The following is a 16,585-nucleotide window of genomic DNA, read 5'->3' as shown; positions in this document are numbered from 1 at the left end:
GGATCTCGTAGTCACCCTGCTGTGTCTCTCTCCCTGTACAGGAGCTGAAAGGTGGGAAAGCTTATTCCAAGGTGAGTGGGGCTGTGTGAGGTGGTGTGGGATGGGACAGGCATGAGAGAAGCTCCCAGAAGAATGTCCTGCCCCCTCTCTGTCCCAAACAGGAGACACTCAGCCATACAGGAGATGTATTATTTTATGGAAATATCTTTATTGATAGTCTTTGCACTTAACATAAAGACAGCATATGTTTGTTGCAACACAAATGGTAGACATTCATTGAGTGGAAAGGGGAGCTTCCATCCCCCTTCCTGCTCAGGCCTCCTCCCCAGACCCCAGCATTGGGATTCATTAGGATCTTTCCAGACCTTTTAAGAAAAAAAATATATGAAATGTATCATAGACCCCAAGCAGTGCATAAAACACATGCGCAGGATTTAGAGAAATGTAAAGTAAGCACCCTGCATGTATCGTGTACATGCAGACAGGATTTTTAAATACACAAAAGGGACTTGTTCTAAATGGTTCTGCAGCTTGGTGTTTTACTTGCCAGTACGTCATGGGTATGTTTTCATGTCATCACACATTTCCTTTTGCTTTAGCAGCAGCAGTGTCCCATTGTGTGGCTGGCGGACCGGTGACTCAGCCGTCCCTGCTGTCACACATCTGTGTTGTTGCCAGCTTTTCACTGCACCCACAGACAGTTCAGCCTTCCACATTACAACCTTTTCCACTGGTAAAAGTGAGAGAAGACAGCTCTGGAGGGGTTCTTTCTGGCTTTGAAGAAACCTGCTCTGCCCTTAAACCCTCTTCTCTGTGAGGACTCGGCCCACCCGCTGGGGCCTCTCTGGCGGCGTGGCACAGTGGCAGGGCGGTGGGCTTAATCAGTGCAGAGGGGAAACACCTTCGCCTCTTCACCCTGTGTGCCGACTGTGTTCCTTCCCACGGACCAGAGCTCAGGAAGCTCAGCGTTCTGCACCATGCACTCTGCCCTGGCTGGGCGTCGTGTTCCTGTGCAGGAGCAGAGGGCACAGTGGCCAGAACTGGGCTGTGGAAGGTGCTGTCAGAGTGGAAATTTCTCTTCCCATTGATTCACCGCCCTGTGGGTGAGGACAGCTACCCAGCTAGGAAAGAAACTACCAGCAAACAGCTGGAGAATCCCATCTCCACCCAGCAAACATTTATCATGCACCTAGCACGTGTCAGACCTTCCAGGCCCTTCCCTTCTGTTCTCCAATCACATGTCCACACAGGCTCAGCAACCATGAAACAAAGGCGGAAACTGAAGCCCAAAGAGGTGGCAAGACTTTACACTGATCAGGCCTAGTTTTAGGCCTGGCTCTACCAGTTAAGCTCTGCGGGGCCCTGGGCATGTCACTTCCTTTCTCTGAACCTTCGTTTCCTTATCTGTGAACTGGGGTCACTGAGTCACTGATGGCAGGGTTAGGATCTGAACCCGAGTCCCCGACTCTGGCACGTGTGCCCCAAAGTCTACAGTGGAGACTTGCCCGCAGCGAGTGTTCAGTCCACACCCCTGGTTGGTTTGGTTGTTCTCCGAGTCCCTAATCCCAGGCGCCCCTCACCTTCACCTCTGTTGCCCCTCCAGGTCTGCCAGACTTGTCTTCCTTCTAAGAGGACTTCTTAGCTCATACATCCTATTCTCGCACTTTCTCCCACTTCCATGCCCATCCCTGCTCCTTTCTCTGCATCCGAGGAACATCAGCCACTGCCCAACAGACCCTCACTCCAGCCTTCATGAGGGGCCTGCCCCCTTTGTAGAGTACCCCCCCCACCCATCCCAACGCCAAGTTCCCACGGGCCTTCCCTCCCCCCTGCCCACTGTCCTGGCGGCTCCCACAGCACAGCCTTGTTTCCCAGGGAACAATGTGTCTGTGTCACAGACAACAATGTCCTTTCATCTCAGGCGCTGCCCCGGTGTACTCTGGGACACGGCACAAAGGGCGCTTTGTGCAGCTCAGGGATGTGAGCTCCTGGCTCTGCCTCATTAGAGCCGCCAACCCAAGCCACCAACCCGGGCCTGTGTCCTTGGGTGCTGGTTATGCAACCAGTCAGTCTGGGCTGTGGTGGCCCAGGGGCTTTGCCTGCCCCTCCCCCCCAGAGTTAACCCTTGTGCTGCCAGTCTTGCGCCCACACTCCCTGCAGCCTCCTACAGTCTCCTCTCTTCCTCCCAGCTGGGTTTTGCTGACTTGAACCTGGCTGAGTTTGCAGGCTCAGGCTCCACAGTGCGCTGCTGCCTGCTGGAGGGATATGACACGAAGAACACTCGCCAGGACAACTCCATCCTCAAGGTACTGGGGCCCTGCCCCCTCCTTTGCACCCTCCCACCAGGGGACAGGGCAACCGTGCTCTTCATCTGAGGCCCCGGAGGGTTGTTAAAAATACAGGTTTTTCCCCTGGACAGGCAGATGTGGGCCCTGGGTCAGGAAACCACCATCCGAAGTCTGGCCTCAGTTTCCCCATCCATAATCGGCAGCCAGGGAGTGGATCCCATCAGTCTCTAAGGGTTTGGTGAGATCAGCATTGCTGAGGGCTGCTACCTTGTCTTGTGATGCCTGACAACAGCCCCGTGGGGCCTGGTGTCTGTTATTAGTCCCAGTTTCGCACAGGAGGGAGTTGAGGCCCAGAGGTTAGATTGTTTGCCTGGGGTCACAGTGAAGCTGGCACGTGAGCCCGCCGTTCAGACCCTCATCATTGCCCCACGTGATATGAGCTCCCAGTGGAGCCTCTGTGACCAAAAGAACCTGCCGTCCTCCACCTGGGCACACTGAAAGCAGCTGCTCCGGGGACCCTGCAGCCACGTGCAGGGTTCCGATGGCCGGGACAGCTCCCTACCCCTAGGCAGCTGCTTCCTTGGCCTCTTGGAACAGAGATATCTAGACATCTGCCCCCCACATGCCTCTCTTCCTTGTCTCCACAGCCTTCCACCTGGCTGAGAAAGCAGTCTCATCCTAAGCACACCTTTGCCAGCTGATCCAGTGGGAGTGCCTTGTGCCAGGGCAGAGCCAGGGAGGAGGTGGTGGGCAGAGGCTCTGGAGACTCCCAGGCCTTTTGCAGAGGGAACCGGAGGCACGTGCAAGAGTGCAGCCTGGTTGTGGGGGAGCTGGGACCAGTCAGTCTTGCTCCTTTGGCCCCGTGCAGCCTCAAGCCAGATCAAGGGCATCTGGGGGACAGGTGGCCTCGGCTTCAAGGCCAGTTCCCTCACATCCTGTCTACAGGACCTTGGGCAGTCACTTCCCCCGAGTCTGAGCTCCCTCGTCTGTAACCTGGACCCATCACCTACTTGCTAGGCTGCTATCATGGCCCAAGTGAAATAATCCATAAGAAAAGAAAAGGAAAAACAGCCTCAACACAATGGTCTCCAATTTGTGTTGGTGTGGCTGGGATCTGAGTACCTCTTTGCCACCCCATCGCCTGTTGTACCCTCTCAGCCCAGATTTGGGGACCCAAATTTTGCCTCGTTTGCCATTACCAAAATCTTTGCCCAAGTAGATGTTCAGTTGTTAAGTTGCTAATGGATTTTTGCTTTACTTTATTCAAGAAACGTGCACCAAGCCCCTGCCCTCTGTGTTGTACTATGTGAGTGCCCCACCCCCCATGTCAGGCTGGGTGAACCCCCTCCTCACCAGGTGGGCTTCTGGAGCCACCTTCCCTCCTGCCACAGCCAGCAGAGCAGCGGGGCACTGAGGAGGGAGTGCCCGTGCGGGCTCTTCCGTAGGGCTCACGAGGTGTTGTGAAATAACAACGGCGGCTTTTGCTGCTCAGCCGCTTGGAGCCGGTGCCAGGCCAAGGGTGGCCTCATCTCCTACATCCTCTCCATTGTCTCACGGGGCAGGCATCAGGTGTCAGGATCAGTCTGTCTTCTGCAGAAGGAAACGGGGGTTCAGGGAGGCTTGGTGGCTTCAGCAGTGCCAGTGAGGGGGCAGAGATGGGAGCAGAGGCCAAGCCCTGTGCAGCCGGAGCAGGGAGGCTGAGGAGGCTGGGCGCCGGTGCTGGGTGCGTGGACGCGCTGTAGCCCACTTCTCCCTGTCCCACAGGTCACCATTGGCATGTTCCTGCTCTCTGGAGACCCGTGCTTCAAGACGTGAGTGTGGGTGCATGAAGCCTGAGGGGTGGGGGCTCCTCTGTCCTCCTCTGCCCCCGAGGGTGGGCCGCCCACTCACACACCTCTCTCCTCCCAAGGCCGCCATCCACTGCCAAGTCCATCTCCATCGCGGGCCAGGACTCCTCGCTGCAGCTGACGTGTAAGGGTGGCGGCACCAGCAGCGGCGGTGGCGGCAGCACCAACTCCCTGACGGGGTCGCGGCCCCCCAAGGCCAGGCCCACCATCCTCAGCTCAGGTACATCCCCCACCTGCCCACCCTGCCCTGCCGCCAAAGGCTTTTACTTCCAAGCTATCCCCAGGTCCCAAAGGAGCTGCTTGCTGGGAAGTGAGGTGGTGGGATGGTGTTTGCGCCACCCGTGCTTCCCTTAGGCAGATGCTGTTCGAGCCCCTCCCGTGTGTCAGGCGCCGTGCCGTGCCCTCCGGGTCCAGCAGAAGACACAGGCGTCAATCCGACAATAAATAAGCCAAAAGCATATCCCCCTACAGAGTGCCAAGAGCTGTGAGAGGCACAGAAAGCACCCACCTGGGGCCAGGGAAGTCCCCCTGAAGAGGTAGCATTCGAGCTGAATCTGGGGTATGGGTTGCAGTGTTCCTGGCAGAGGGACGCATACTGTGAGCTCTTGCTCTCCCACTTGCTACGTGACCTTGGCTGGTCATTTTGCCTCTTTGGACCTCAGTGTCCTCCTGTAAAATGGGATCAGCAATAGTAACCATGCCCTGGGTTGCTTTGGGGACGAACTGAGCAAACGTGTGGGCCTTGCCTGCACAGAGTATGTACTCTGTGTTTCTATTCAATTATCATTATTACTAACATTATAAAAAATTCAAACCAGCCTGAGTCCCCAGAGATGGCATGGCAGTTGGGAGGAGGAGGTGCCACCAGGAGAGGAGGCTCAGGCCTGCCCCCCAACGCCATACCTAGTGCTGTGTGGGGTGAAGCAAGGCTGCCAAGTATGAGTCTTGGCACCTGCACCCCTCCTGGGGGTGAGCTCAGAGCTGGGAGGCAGTGCGCCCTCCAGCGTATTAGTGAGTCCGGCAGCACGTGGCAGCCCTCATTTGTGGGATTTGAGCCCCCAGATGCCTCTGTAGCTGCTTTTCTGCACTCCTTCCTTCATATGCAGAAAACCTGTTAGGGACCTGAAAAGCCACCTGGCTTTGGGTGGGACACAGGCAGGCCTGGGGTCCAGTGGGTGGCCTGGCTGTGCTCACCTATGAAGAATGGATGGGTGAGTCCCACAGGACGGGTGGGTGGGTGGGTGCTCACGCAGCCCTGGATAGAGGCGCCTGGTTCCCTTGCTTCTCCCGTTGGGAGTGCTGGGAAGTAGGTTTCAAAATTGGGCTTATGGGTGACTTGGGACAGGGCTGTCAGCCACTTCCCCTCACCCTTATGCGCTTCACTGCTGCCACACTGACCCAAGCTCACTCAAGCCACAGGGCCTTTGCTTATGCTGTTCCCTCTCTCTGGAAGGCCCTTTCTCTGATGCTCCCTCCCACACCTCCGGAAGGTCTGTCCTTAAGGCCACCGCCTCAGAGAAGTCTCCCCTGATCTCAGACTGAGTCCGACCCCCACAGGCACTGCTCCCTGCTCTGCACCACTCACCACAGTTGTGGTTCATTGTGGGTCATTTTGTTCACTATTCTTCCTCCCCTGTGGCCTGTGACACCCTGTCCCCTGGCCACAGCACCCAGTAGAGCACCTGTGCAGAGGAGGTCCCTGACAGATTTGTGGAAGGAACGAACCTGGGTTCAGAGGGTGAACTGCAGCTTGGAGCAGATCGCTGCTCCTCTGAACCTCAGTTTTTCGGTCTGTTAAATGGAAATACATAGTCTCCCCTGCCCGACTCAGTGAGAGGACAGGCGCCACCAATAACCCCTGCCCCCGCCCTGCTTTCCAGGGGTCCCGGAAGAGACGGACCAGAATCTGTCCAGCCCTGAGGAGGTGTTCCACTCTGGCCACTCCCGCAATTCCAGCTACGCCAGCCAGCAGTCCAAGATCTCTGGTGAGTGCCTGCCTGGCTCCATGCCCTTGGCCTTCACATGCCCCAGCTCTCCCATCATGAACTGCCGCCTCGTGCCCACTAGGCTACAGCACGGAGCACTCACGGTCCTCCAGCCTCTCGGACTTGACCCACCGTCGCAACACGTCCACCAGCAGCAGTGCCTCTGGCGGCCTCAGCATGACTGTGGAGGGCCCTGAGGGTGGCGAGCGTGAGCACCGGCCCCCCGAGAAGCCCCCGCGGCCCCCGCGGCCCCCGCATCTGTCCGACCGCTCATTTCGGTGAGTCTCTCCGCTCAGTGCTTTGCAGTACAGACCCCTCCCAGGAGCTCGATGAACCTTTGCTTCTTTCCCAGTAACACGGGACAGTAGGGTCCCTGCCTCAGGGTTGGATGGTGATGATTTACCGGTTGATGTTTGTGAGGGTCGCAGCCCTGGCCTAACTGTGCGCGTGACCAGTTCCTTAGCGGTCGCTATGTGGGATTTAGTGCACCGTAGGTCCCCTGCTTAGGCGCTGTGTCCTCATCTATAAGACCAGGTAATAGTGGCACCTGTACTGGAGGGCTGACAGGAGGGCTAGGTGACTCCAACCTGCACAGGCTCTCGTGTGCACTTAGAGCATCCTGAGGGCTGTGGGCACGTGCTGTTATCATCGTCATGCCTGTCACTGCCCTGACTTGGGACTGCCCACCCTGCTCCAGGCGGAAGAAGGACTCTGTGGAGAGCCACCCGACGTGGGTAGATGACACACGGATTGACGCGGACGACATCGTGGAGAAGATTATGCAGAGCCAGGACTTCACAGATGGCAGCAACACTGAGGGTGAGCTGCCCGTCCGTGCCAGATGGGCGGGGGGATGACGGTGCCTGGCCGGCTCAGCCCCCACCTTCCCTCGTCTCCCCACAGACAGCAACCTGCGGCTGTTCGTGAGCCGTGATGGCTCCACCACGCTGAGTGGCATCCAGCTGGCCAACAGGTAGGATTGGAGGTTCAGGGGTGGGTCACTAGGGTGGCCATGGGAGGGGCGGTGCTGAGAGCAAGGTTTCTGCAGCCCACCGACCTGGCTTTGAATTCCAGCTCTTGTCATCACAGTGTGACCAGGGGCCAGTCACTTCTCTCCAAGCCTCAGTTTCCCCACCTCTCAAATGGTGTGGACCACCTCATCTCACCTAGAAACCTGGAACAACGCTCCAGGGTTGGTTTTGAGGGTTCCAAGGGTAACCTTGAACCTTGGAAAGTGCCTAGCACACAGCAGGAGCTTCATGCCTCTTTATTCTGGACCCTGCTTTCCCTTCCTCTTGGATCTGGGAACCCCTTAAAAATGACGATGACTCATTTATTGAACGGTTATGTGTTGAGCACCAGCTACACACCCGACACTGAGCGAGGTTCTGGGGACCCAAGAGAGAGCAACAGTTTTCTGCCCTCATGATGTTCACAGATGAGGGGGTGGTAGGATCAAACTTGGCCTTGAACTCTCGTTTACAGAGTGCCAGTGCCCTCTCAAGTCATTTGTTCAGTGTTTACCGTGTGCCTGGCTGAGTGTGTGAATGGAGGAGCTTCCCATGTGCAGGCTTGTGCTGAGGGCTTTTCCCCATGTTTCTGTTGGCCGGGTGGGATAGTGCCCATGTAGCATCTAGAGCCAGAGCTGGAGACTAGCTTGGGCCACCTCAGGGTCCCCAGCCTGGCCCTCTGGTGCTGCTATGCTGACCTCTGCTGGCCAAGGCTCGAAATTGCAGCTGCCATCTCCCCACTGCCTCCAGAGGGAGGCGGGCAAAAAGAGAAGGGGATCTCTTTGAAGTTTTGTAAATACCCATCTCTAGCCTCCCTCTGAAACTGGGATTCGGGGGAGGGGAGAACCAATATTTGTGGCAGCTAGATCATAGCAGAGCAGCTTGCTGCGTCCTGAATGTCTATGACCTCATGGGTGGGCCTGGCATCAGTGGGAAGAGCTCCCCGACCTTCTGCTGCCCTCTTGGCAAGCCTCATAATTTCTCTGAGCCTCAGTTTCTTCATCTGTCAAGTGGGATGGGGTGGGGTGCAGTCCCTCCCTGTCAGGGTTGCTGTAAGGATAGGCACAGTTCCCCCCCGCCAGTATGTAAGCCACTGCTGCCCAGAAAGGGTTCGGGCACAGCCTGTGCCAGCTCTGCGATCCCACAGACTCCGATACGTACCCCTGTGTCACCCTGGGCAAATGACTCAACTTCTCGGAGCCTCAGCTTCCCCCTGTGCAGAATGGGCCAGTTAACGGTGCCTGCTTGTGAAGTACTTGCAAGGGCCTGGCCCAGAGGAGCGTCGGGGAGGACGAGCTGACCTGTCTCTCCCCACAGGGTCTCCTCTGGGGTCTACGAGCCAGTCGTGATTGAAACCCATTGAGGAGCGAGTGTCCAGGCTGGAGAAGGGCCCTGCCTTCATGGGTGTCCAGACCCACGTCATTCCACGAGGGACCTTCCCCTTGGATCACCATCCACGCCACGTCTCATCTGTGCCTCCTCCATGCACTCCAGCCCCTCTCCTGCCTCAAAGCATCATTCCATTGTCCCCCCATCCGTGCTGGGACCGTCCTGGCCCGGTGGGGCCCGGGCGCCACTGTGAATATTCTCTCTGAACCACTAAAGGGCAGGACACACAGGCCCATGAAGTAGGTGGGCAAGACAAAGATGGCCAGGATGCCCCGCTGGATACCGGCCTGCCCCCTGGATGAGGACATGCAGCAGCTCCTACACAGGGCTGCTTGTGGCTGAGGGGCCTCTTGCCATGTGTCCCTGCTCGCTCCAGGAGCATCCGCTCAGCCGTGTCCTGGCCGGGCTTTGTTCCATGGCCCCCTTGCCCTGGGGGGAGGGGGGCACTTCATCTCCAGAATCCTGCCACCGTGGCCCTCTGCTTAGTGCTTCAGCTATCCCTTCCCTGTGCCCTGGGGGACCCGCTGGCGGCCTCCTCCGGGAAGCCAAGTCCTCAGACCCCACCCACATTCTAGACTGAAACCCCGCCCCCAACGAATGTTCTCCTGCTGCCCTGGCAGCCTGCACTTTGCACACGCTTGTCTTTAGCACAGCCCCGCTGGCCCTCGCCTGCCCTTCCTCTGATCCCTTTCCAGGGGTTCCTGGGTGATGCCTGCTGTGCAGTCAGCGGCCCAGCTTTAGCAGCCCGGCTGGAACGGGGCACTGCCTCTCCCTCCTCCAGTTAGCTCCAGCTCAGGCCTGAGACTCATGCTAAGAAAGGTTCCCCTCTGCCCAGGGCTGGGTCTTGAGCAGCTGGTTTCCTGTAGGAAGCCTGAAAGGTGCCTCCCAAGCCCGTGGAGGTCGGGGGCCTGACTGGGCTGGGCAAGCACTGCCCCCTTTTCTCCCCTCAGGGTCAGCTGGCCCTGGCCTGGGACCAGTGCTAGAGGGGCAGGTGGGCTGTGACCCGACTAGCTGGAGCTGGCTTCCTGGCCAGAAAAGCCTCAGCCCTCCTCTGAAAGCACCCCTCTCTTTGGGCAAGGGAGAGGCAGGCCCTTTAAGGGGGTCTTTCCCAGCAGGGAGCAGTCTGGCTCTGCCCCTGCCCCTTGCTAACGCCTCTGCTCTGAGCACTTTCCTCCCGGACCTCATTATTTGCTTGAAGGTGGGTTCTGGCTGCCAGCCAGCCTCTGGACAGACTCCCATGCCACTCTTAATTTCACTCATCTTTGTATAAACCCAGCAGGCTGGTGTTTACTTAGCCCTATGCTTTTTTTTCCTTTCCTCTTTTTCTTCCTTCTTTCTTTTTTCCTTTATTTCTTTTTCTTTTTCTTTTTTTTTTTTCAGGGTTCACAGTTTGATATTTTCTCCTCCCCCAGGTGAGGGGAGGTGGTTCTGTTCTCTGCCCTACCCGCTGGCTGGGTCCCAGCTGGGCTGGGGATCTGGATGGAGAGCCAGGATACGGGTTCTCTCTCGTAGGGGTTAGGGTGGAGGTGCCCTCCCCAGGGTGGGAGGGGTCCTTTCTGCCCAACTGACAAGAGTTGGAGTCATGGTCTTGGAGCCTCCTGGCATTGGAGTTAGAGCATTTCTAGGATTTTGTGGTTGTTGTTATTGTTTTTAATCACCTAACTCTTTTAGAAAATGAATGTTAGAAGGTGCCTGCCGAGGCAGGATGGAGCATTTGTTCTGGCTGGATAAGGCTCTGGTCAGCTCTGTGGGTCCCTTCCTGTCCCGTAGACACCTGGCACTTTAAAAGGGGACCAACTGCACTGTCTCCAGATGAAGTGACCCCCAGAAGATGGGGGAGTGCCGCTCTTCCCTCTGTTTGCATGACCTCAACCCAGTGGGGAGGTGCATTCAAGGTGTATTTGGGGTCTGATTCAAGTTCTGGGGCTTTAGGCATAAAGCAGCTGGCTTTGGTGCTGTTGGGGAGACTTCCCCAAACCAGGAACCCCAGCTCATTCCCATCCTCTAAGCGAGGTCTGAACTTGACAGTCACCCCAGAAGGAGACAGAGCCTGCCACATTCTCCCATGACAGGCCCCGGGCCGGGGTAATTGGACTAACTGAAAATTCGGCCACAACCAAATTGATGGTGGCTGGAGCTGGAGTCCAAAAGCTCCGGCCTCATCCCCGTGTGGGAGCTTTTTTTTCGGCCCTCTGGTCCCTTCAAGCTCAGTGAATTCGCACTAGGCACCCACAGCTCCTAGACTTAAAAATTCTATATATATATAGAGAGAGAGAATATATTAGAGATATTTTTGGAAAGGAATTGGTCTATGCAATGCCAGTTTGGAATCTTCTTGGAAGACAGTTTTAACATTTTTACTAGGAGATTTAAAGAAAATAAATACAATATTTTTAGGTTATTTTTTTTCTAGTCACCCCACCAACTGACCATAGGCCATGATCTGCCAGGAAGGAGAATGTCTACGTTTTCCTCTCTTTAGGAAAGTGAGCAGGGAGATGGGGGGGAAGAAAGGTCTTTTTTTTTTTTTAATTCCCCTCTTATCTAACAATGTTGCCACCACCACACCCTAATTCAATGGGCTGTGTTTGTATCCGTCCCAGCTTCTATTGTAGAAAATAACATTGTAAAGGGAAATCAGCCTAGTCAGTGTCTTGGTTTGGGGGACAAAATTAAATGTTGCAGTTTTTGTTTGTTATGGCATGTTGGTTCTTGTTTGTTTGTTTTACCAACTTGACTTTAGGATCAAAGAGTCAGATGGAAGCCAGATGTATAAGGTGATGGTCGGGGGTGGGGAAGGTGTAGGTGGCCAGGGTTCTCCAAGTCCCGGTGCAGCCACAATTGTGACCATCTTTATTACAGCAGAGTCCTGGACAGGAAACGGGCCCTGGAGAGTAGTTTTCTGCCAGTCTCAGACCTCAGAGCCCAAGTTCTAACCACTGCTCTACGGACCTCCCCAGTAGTCAGGTGGCTTTGAACAAGCATGCCTGAAGACAGAAAACTGCCCGTGCCTCAGTTTTCTCAGCTGTGGGCTGTGAGGCTGTGGATCAAATGAGAAAATGGGTGTACAGCCTGACCTATGGGACGTGCCAAGCTCATTCCCATCCTCTAAAGCCCCAAGCCTGCATTGTCTCCAGGCCTAGGCCCCTCATCCCTGCCCTGTCTCAAGTTACAGAGCCGCCTGAACCAAGCTCTGGGAAAGGCAAGTCGCCCTGGGCCTTTGATGATCTCAGAAGTGGCAGGAAACCTTACTGGCTTTGAACAGTCCAGAAGGGACCAGACTGCCAGGCCTCATCCCTGTCACGGCACTGCATATCCTCACCCCTTCTCAGGGCTGATGTCCAGGCTGATTCTCAGTCCCTTCCTTTGTTCAGTGCACACCTGGGGAGGGAAAAGTTGGCTCCCGGCTAAGTCCAAAGTCTCCTGAGACAGAGGGAAGGAATTGGGCTTTAGGCCCAAAAAGGTTGCTCCTTTGGAACAGTCATGCGAAGTGAAAAACCAGCACACCAAAGGGTAGGGAATAAAAAGGTTGCTCCAGCGGTCGCCATAGTCAGAGATGGGCTCAGATGCCCCAAGGAGGCATGCTGCCAGCACCAGCGAGCCATGCCAGGTTCAATGTCCACGTGCCCCTCCGCCCCCCAAAATGGAGACAGCAGGAGAGCCTCCACACAACCCCTCAGAAGACCTGGAGTCCCCAGGAGCTGAATGCTAGCGTTCTAGGATCTAAAATGTCAAAGAATCTTAAAGCCAGTTGGTTGATTCAAAGCTCCTACTTTGTGCCAAGCCCCATCCTGGGCACTGGGGATACAGCAGTGACCACAGACCCTAGGCTCAGGGAGCGCACAGGTGGGCCACGTCAAGTAAATCATCTAATTAAAACGGTGCTGACAAGCGTCACCCTGGAGACACACTTGGGGCTGTGGAACACAGAGGAGGGAACCCCTGTCAGGGAAGGTGACTTCCCTGGGCGGTGGAGCCCTGCTGAGTGAGGAACAGCTAGCCCACTAGCTGTGAGGAGACTGTTCCAGATTCCAGAGCTGGAGGACACATCAAAGGTGATGAGGCCCAGCCTCCCCTTGCTCCAGAGGAACGGACCTCCAAGCCTGGAGAGGATCCCGCACACGCGGCCATTCCCGAGACCTGCCTGGACCGCTGCTAGCGCTGCCAATACCCAGGGCCCCAGAGGCAGACGGTGAGGGAAGAGAGGGTCACCCTGGCCTCATCCCTGCAGTGAAGACAGGACAGGGAAGCCGGGCGCTGGGAACGGGGCGCCCACCCTTGCAGCCAATCGAAATTCGCCCCATCGCAGCAGGCGTGGGCAGCCCCTCCTCCCACCCCCAGCCGGGCGGTGAACATTTTTTGCACCCTTCCCTCAACACACATTAGGGCCTCGGGACCAGGAAATAACTGGCATGCACACGCCAGGTTCTGGTGTCGGCTTCACCACAGACACGAATTGTGATCTCCCGCAAGTCCTCGCGCTTCTCTGAGCCTCATCATTTTCCGGGTCTGAGAAATGAGACTTCCAACTCCCCTACCAGATCTCGCTCTGGCTTTGGGACTCTGGGATATTTAGAAATGGGCTTTTCTTCAGGGGCGAGTTCGACAGGACTGAGGCCACGAGTACCAGCCGGTCTGGGTTCCCAACTCGGTCCCATTCTCTAGGGAGATTCGGGAACAACGTGTTCCCCAATACCCTTGAGAAACTACATTTCCCGACATGCAAATGGAGGAGGCGGTGCCTGCCTGTCTTGGGGGACGTAGTCCTGGGGCGGCCTTATATACTACGACTCCCGGCGTGCCCCGCAGCCGAGGGCCCGGATGCAGAAGCGGATGTGGCTGGCTGCTCCGGTGAGGAGCGCCGGGGAAATGGTGAGTTTGTGGCAGAGTGTTGGGGTTGGGGATCCCTGGTTTGTTTAGGAGCCGGAGCTTGGGCGCTCGGAACCAGATTGCTCTCCCGCCGGCTCATTGTACAGATAAAAACGCTGAGGAATCAGACTGCGACGCCGCCCCCCCCCCCATTAGTGCACCTAAACAGAGCCACTTCGTCAATGGAGCCCTCCCTTTTCTCCAGGCCACCGGGACAGACCAGGTGGTGGGACTTGGCCTCGTAGCCGTTAGCCTGATCATCTTCACCTACTACACCACCTGGGTGATTCTCTTGGTATGTGTTCTTCCTCCGCGCTGTCGCCTTCTCCCGTTGCCGCGTCTTGCCGCCGACCCCCACTGTGTGGCAGGCACCGTGCTAGGCGCTTTCCCCGAATAGCTGACGAAATCCCCGGAACAACAACACTGTGAGCAGGATGCCAGTGGCGTCCCCATTTTGTAGATGAGGACGCGAGGTCCCACTCTTACCCGCTGCAGTGTAAAGCCCTGCCCCTGATGTGCTTTCCCGCCGGTGGGTCCAGTCCTTCTGGTCATTCTGCTGGCTCCTGGGCGTGACCGGTGCCGGCGCTTTTGCGAGGGCCTTTAGGACGTGTGCGTGGAGCGAGGGTGTGTTGCTTAGTACTTCTGTGCAGTGTGTTTGGGGGGCAAAGTCTTGCAGAACTTGGTGTCGTTTGGGGAAAATTGTTAGTAAAAGGAGATCTTGGAGCCCAAATGGGGAATTAGTTGAGGATTCCTCGTGTACTAACTCCCCTTGGCTCTTGCTAAACTGGGAGGGCATTAGGGCAAGTCCTTCGACTTCTGTTCACTGCCAGGTGCCTAGCGCCCACTTAGGGCAGGTACCAGTCACGTGCACAGAAAACTACCATGTTTCCCTGAAAATAAGACTGGCGCCTTATATTAACTTTTGCTCCAAAAGACGCATTAGGACGTGTTTTCAGGGGATGTCTTATTTTTTCATGTACAACAATCTACATTTATTCACATACAGTCATGTCATCTTCTGGAACATCATCATCACGTACTAAGTGCACCCGTCTGGCTGGCAATCTTAACGGGGGCTTATTTTCAGGGTAGGTCTTATTTTCAGGGAAACACAGTATTAAATAAATGAAGGAAGGAAACAAACCGAGGCATCCAAAATGCCATCTGACATAAAAGCAAATGCTGTCCCAGTGCTTTGAGTGGGTCAGCCCGAGACAGAGGAGGTGGGATGTTGGCTTGGAGGGGCTGGGCAAGGCAGGGAATGCTCACTGGAGCTCTGCCCTCAACGCCAGCCATTCATCGACAGCCAGCATGCCATCCACAAGTACTTCCTGCCCCGAGCCTACGCCGTTGCCATCCCACTGGCCGCCGGCCTCCTGCTGCTCCTGTTTGTGGGTAAGTCATCATGCCCCCACCCCTGGGCAGGGGGTCTCCCACCCCTCAACGTGTGGCTACACTTTGGCACTTGCTGTGTGTCTGCTCGAGGCTCTTTGCCCCAATTCACCCCCAGGGTTTTCCTGTTCATCCTTCAGGGCTGCAAGTCAGTCTTCCCATGCCTCAGGCTCTAATGGGATGTCTCCCTTTTTCCGGTTCTCTCCACCAGCATTGCTCTGCTCGCAGCTCAATCACCTCTCACCCCCTTGTCACCCTGGCTCATGGTTCCTGCACATCTTTGTCTCCCATGGTTTAGTCTGTGGGCTTCCCAGGACTGTGTCTTTATCATGACTGTGTCCTCAGCTCCTGCACAGGCTGTGGCACTAAGTTGGTGCTCAATAAAGTGGTTTGGATTAGTCAACAGTCAGATGACTGGATGATGGAGTCGGTGGGTAGATGCTGGATGTTGAGTGGGCAGGTGGGTGGGTGGATAGGTAGGTGGGCAGGTGATTGATTGGGTGGGTAGATGGATAGCTGGGTGCAACTTGTACCCCATAGAATCTGAAACACTAAACATAGCAAACTGCCTGTGGCAGGCACTCAGTGGTGTGTTTTGAATGAATGTGGGTGGATGTGTGGCTTGATGGATGGCTAGGGAGATGACCAGGTGGTCTGGAGGGTGGTTGGGAGGTGCTTGGTCCCATGTATGTGTCATTGCGCCATGCCGTGCTCTTCTCTGGCCTTAACAGCAGCCCTGAGCCCCGATCTTACGTGGTCTTTCTGCTCTGTATATTCCAGGAGTGTTCATCACCTATGTGATGCTGAAGAACCAGGTGACCAAAAAGGCTCAGTGAAAGCCCAGCAGGGATGAGGCTGCTGGCCCCTTCTCTGCCTCCCCTCAAGGGCATACCAAGGGCAGGGGCCCACAGGTCTTATTCAGGCACTGTGGCGCCCTCAAACCTGGCTGCTCTGCAGACACCCTGAAGGATGGAGCTGTTCAGAACTCACCCGACTGACAAGAGCACCCACTCCCCTGCTCACCTTTCCAGAAGCTAGGAGGGAGGAGTACCTGAAGTCTCCCTCTCTCCCCCTTCCGGCTCAGGGCCTGAAAGATGCTGGTCCTCCCTGCCGTACCTTCAGACTCTGTCATTTTTTTCCCTCTCGTTCTACCCTCTTGCCTCAGTTTCCCTCCTGTTACCTGGTAATACTAGATTTGGCAGGTTCTAAGACATCACATGACCTCTCCCCACATGTCCTCCTCCATGAAGGCAGCTTTCCCGGGTCTGACATAGCCCCAGATCCCACAGGACTTCTCGACCTGGAACGCCTAGGCAGGGGGACAAACAGGCCCCAGGACCACCGCCAGGCCTCAGGGCACATTAGAGTGGCCACACTGGGCCCCCAGACCTGCTGCTCGTCATGGAGGCCCAGCCCCTCAGTCCTGACACTGGCCTTGGCCTGCTGGGGAAAACTGAACAATAAACGTTTTGGTGTGTTTGTTTCTGTGCCATCCCTGACCAGGGGAACTGGGTTACTTGCAGTCCGGAGAGGGTCTAGGAAGTGGCCCTGCACTAGTCTCCGGTCAGGAGACCCTGGTTTGTGCAATGAGGTGCCTCCTGGATCGTCCCTGTGAGGGACACGGGATCAGAAGGGAACTGGGACAGATGTGGTTTCAGCTTGTTGCAGCTCACGGCTGGGAGTCAGTGGAGGCATGTCAGCCTCCACCATGCCTTCCCTGTGCCAGCCCAGCCAGCGTGCACTAGGACTTTAGGGACCCTCAGGCCAGTTCCCTAAAAGCTTAAGCTTGTCCATCCCTTGTACCA

General features: G+C 56.1%; 2 protein-coding genes across 3 annotated transcripts in view; both read left to right on the top strand.

Annotated features, from left to right (window-relative positions):
- The window catches only part of EEIG1 (estrogen-induced osteoclastogenesis regulator 1), a 33,980-nt gene extending 22,758 nt beyond the window's left edge, over positions 1-11,222 (top strand). Inside the window, exons 3-11 of the mRNA XM_081065540.1 lie at positions 42-71; positions 2,190-2,306; positions 4,053-4,099; positions 4,198-4,355; positions 6,016-6,120; positions 6,203-6,398; positions 6,818-6,939; positions 7,024-7,093; positions 8,448-11,222. Of these exons, the coding sequence (XP_080921666.1) occupies positions 42-71; positions 2,190-2,306; positions 4,053-4,099; positions 4,198-4,355; positions 6,016-6,120; positions 6,203-6,398; positions 6,818-6,939; positions 7,024-7,093; positions 8,448-8,493 (891 nt within the window). The 3' untranslated portion in view covers positions 8,494-11,222. The remainder of the gene's footprint in view (positions 1-41; positions 72-2,189; positions 2,307-4,052; positions 4,100-4,197; positions 4,356-6,015; positions 6,121-6,202; positions 6,399-6,817; positions 6,940-7,023; positions 7,094-8,447) is intronic.
- Positions 11,223-13,190: 1,968 nt separating this feature from the next.
- On the top strand, positions 13,191-16,277 carry DPM2 (dolichyl-phosphate mannosyltransferase subunit 2, regulatory). Of its 2 annotated transcripts, none has more exons than XM_081065541.1 (4): positions 13,191-13,391; positions 13,594-13,683; positions 14,695-14,783; positions 15,561-16,263. In XM_081065541.1, the coding sequence occupies exons 1-4, from the start codon at positions 13,341-13,343 to the stop codon at positions 15,631-15,633; spliced, it is 303 nt and encodes a 100-aa protein (XP_080921667.1). In that variant the 5' UTR covers positions 13,191-13,340; the 3' UTR covers positions 15,634-16,263. The 2 variants fall into 2 exon arrangements, with proteins under 2 accessions (XP_080921667.1, XP_080921668.1); XM_081065542.1 differs by having other exon boundaries at positions 13,197-13,391; positions 14,681-14,783; positions 15,561-16,277.
- The last annotated feature ends 308 nt before the right edge of the window (positions 16,278-16,585 follow it).

The sequence above is a fragment of the Rhinolophus hipposideros genome, assembly GCF_964194185.1.
Source record: "Rhinolophus hipposideros genome assembly, chromosome: 11".
Lineage (NCBI taxonomy): Eukaryota > Metazoa > Chordata > Mammalia > Chiroptera > Rhinolophidae > Rhinolophus > Rhinolophus hipposideros.
Note: the sequence above shows the minus strand (reverse complement) of the source record. Positions and strands in the feature narration are given on the sequence as shown.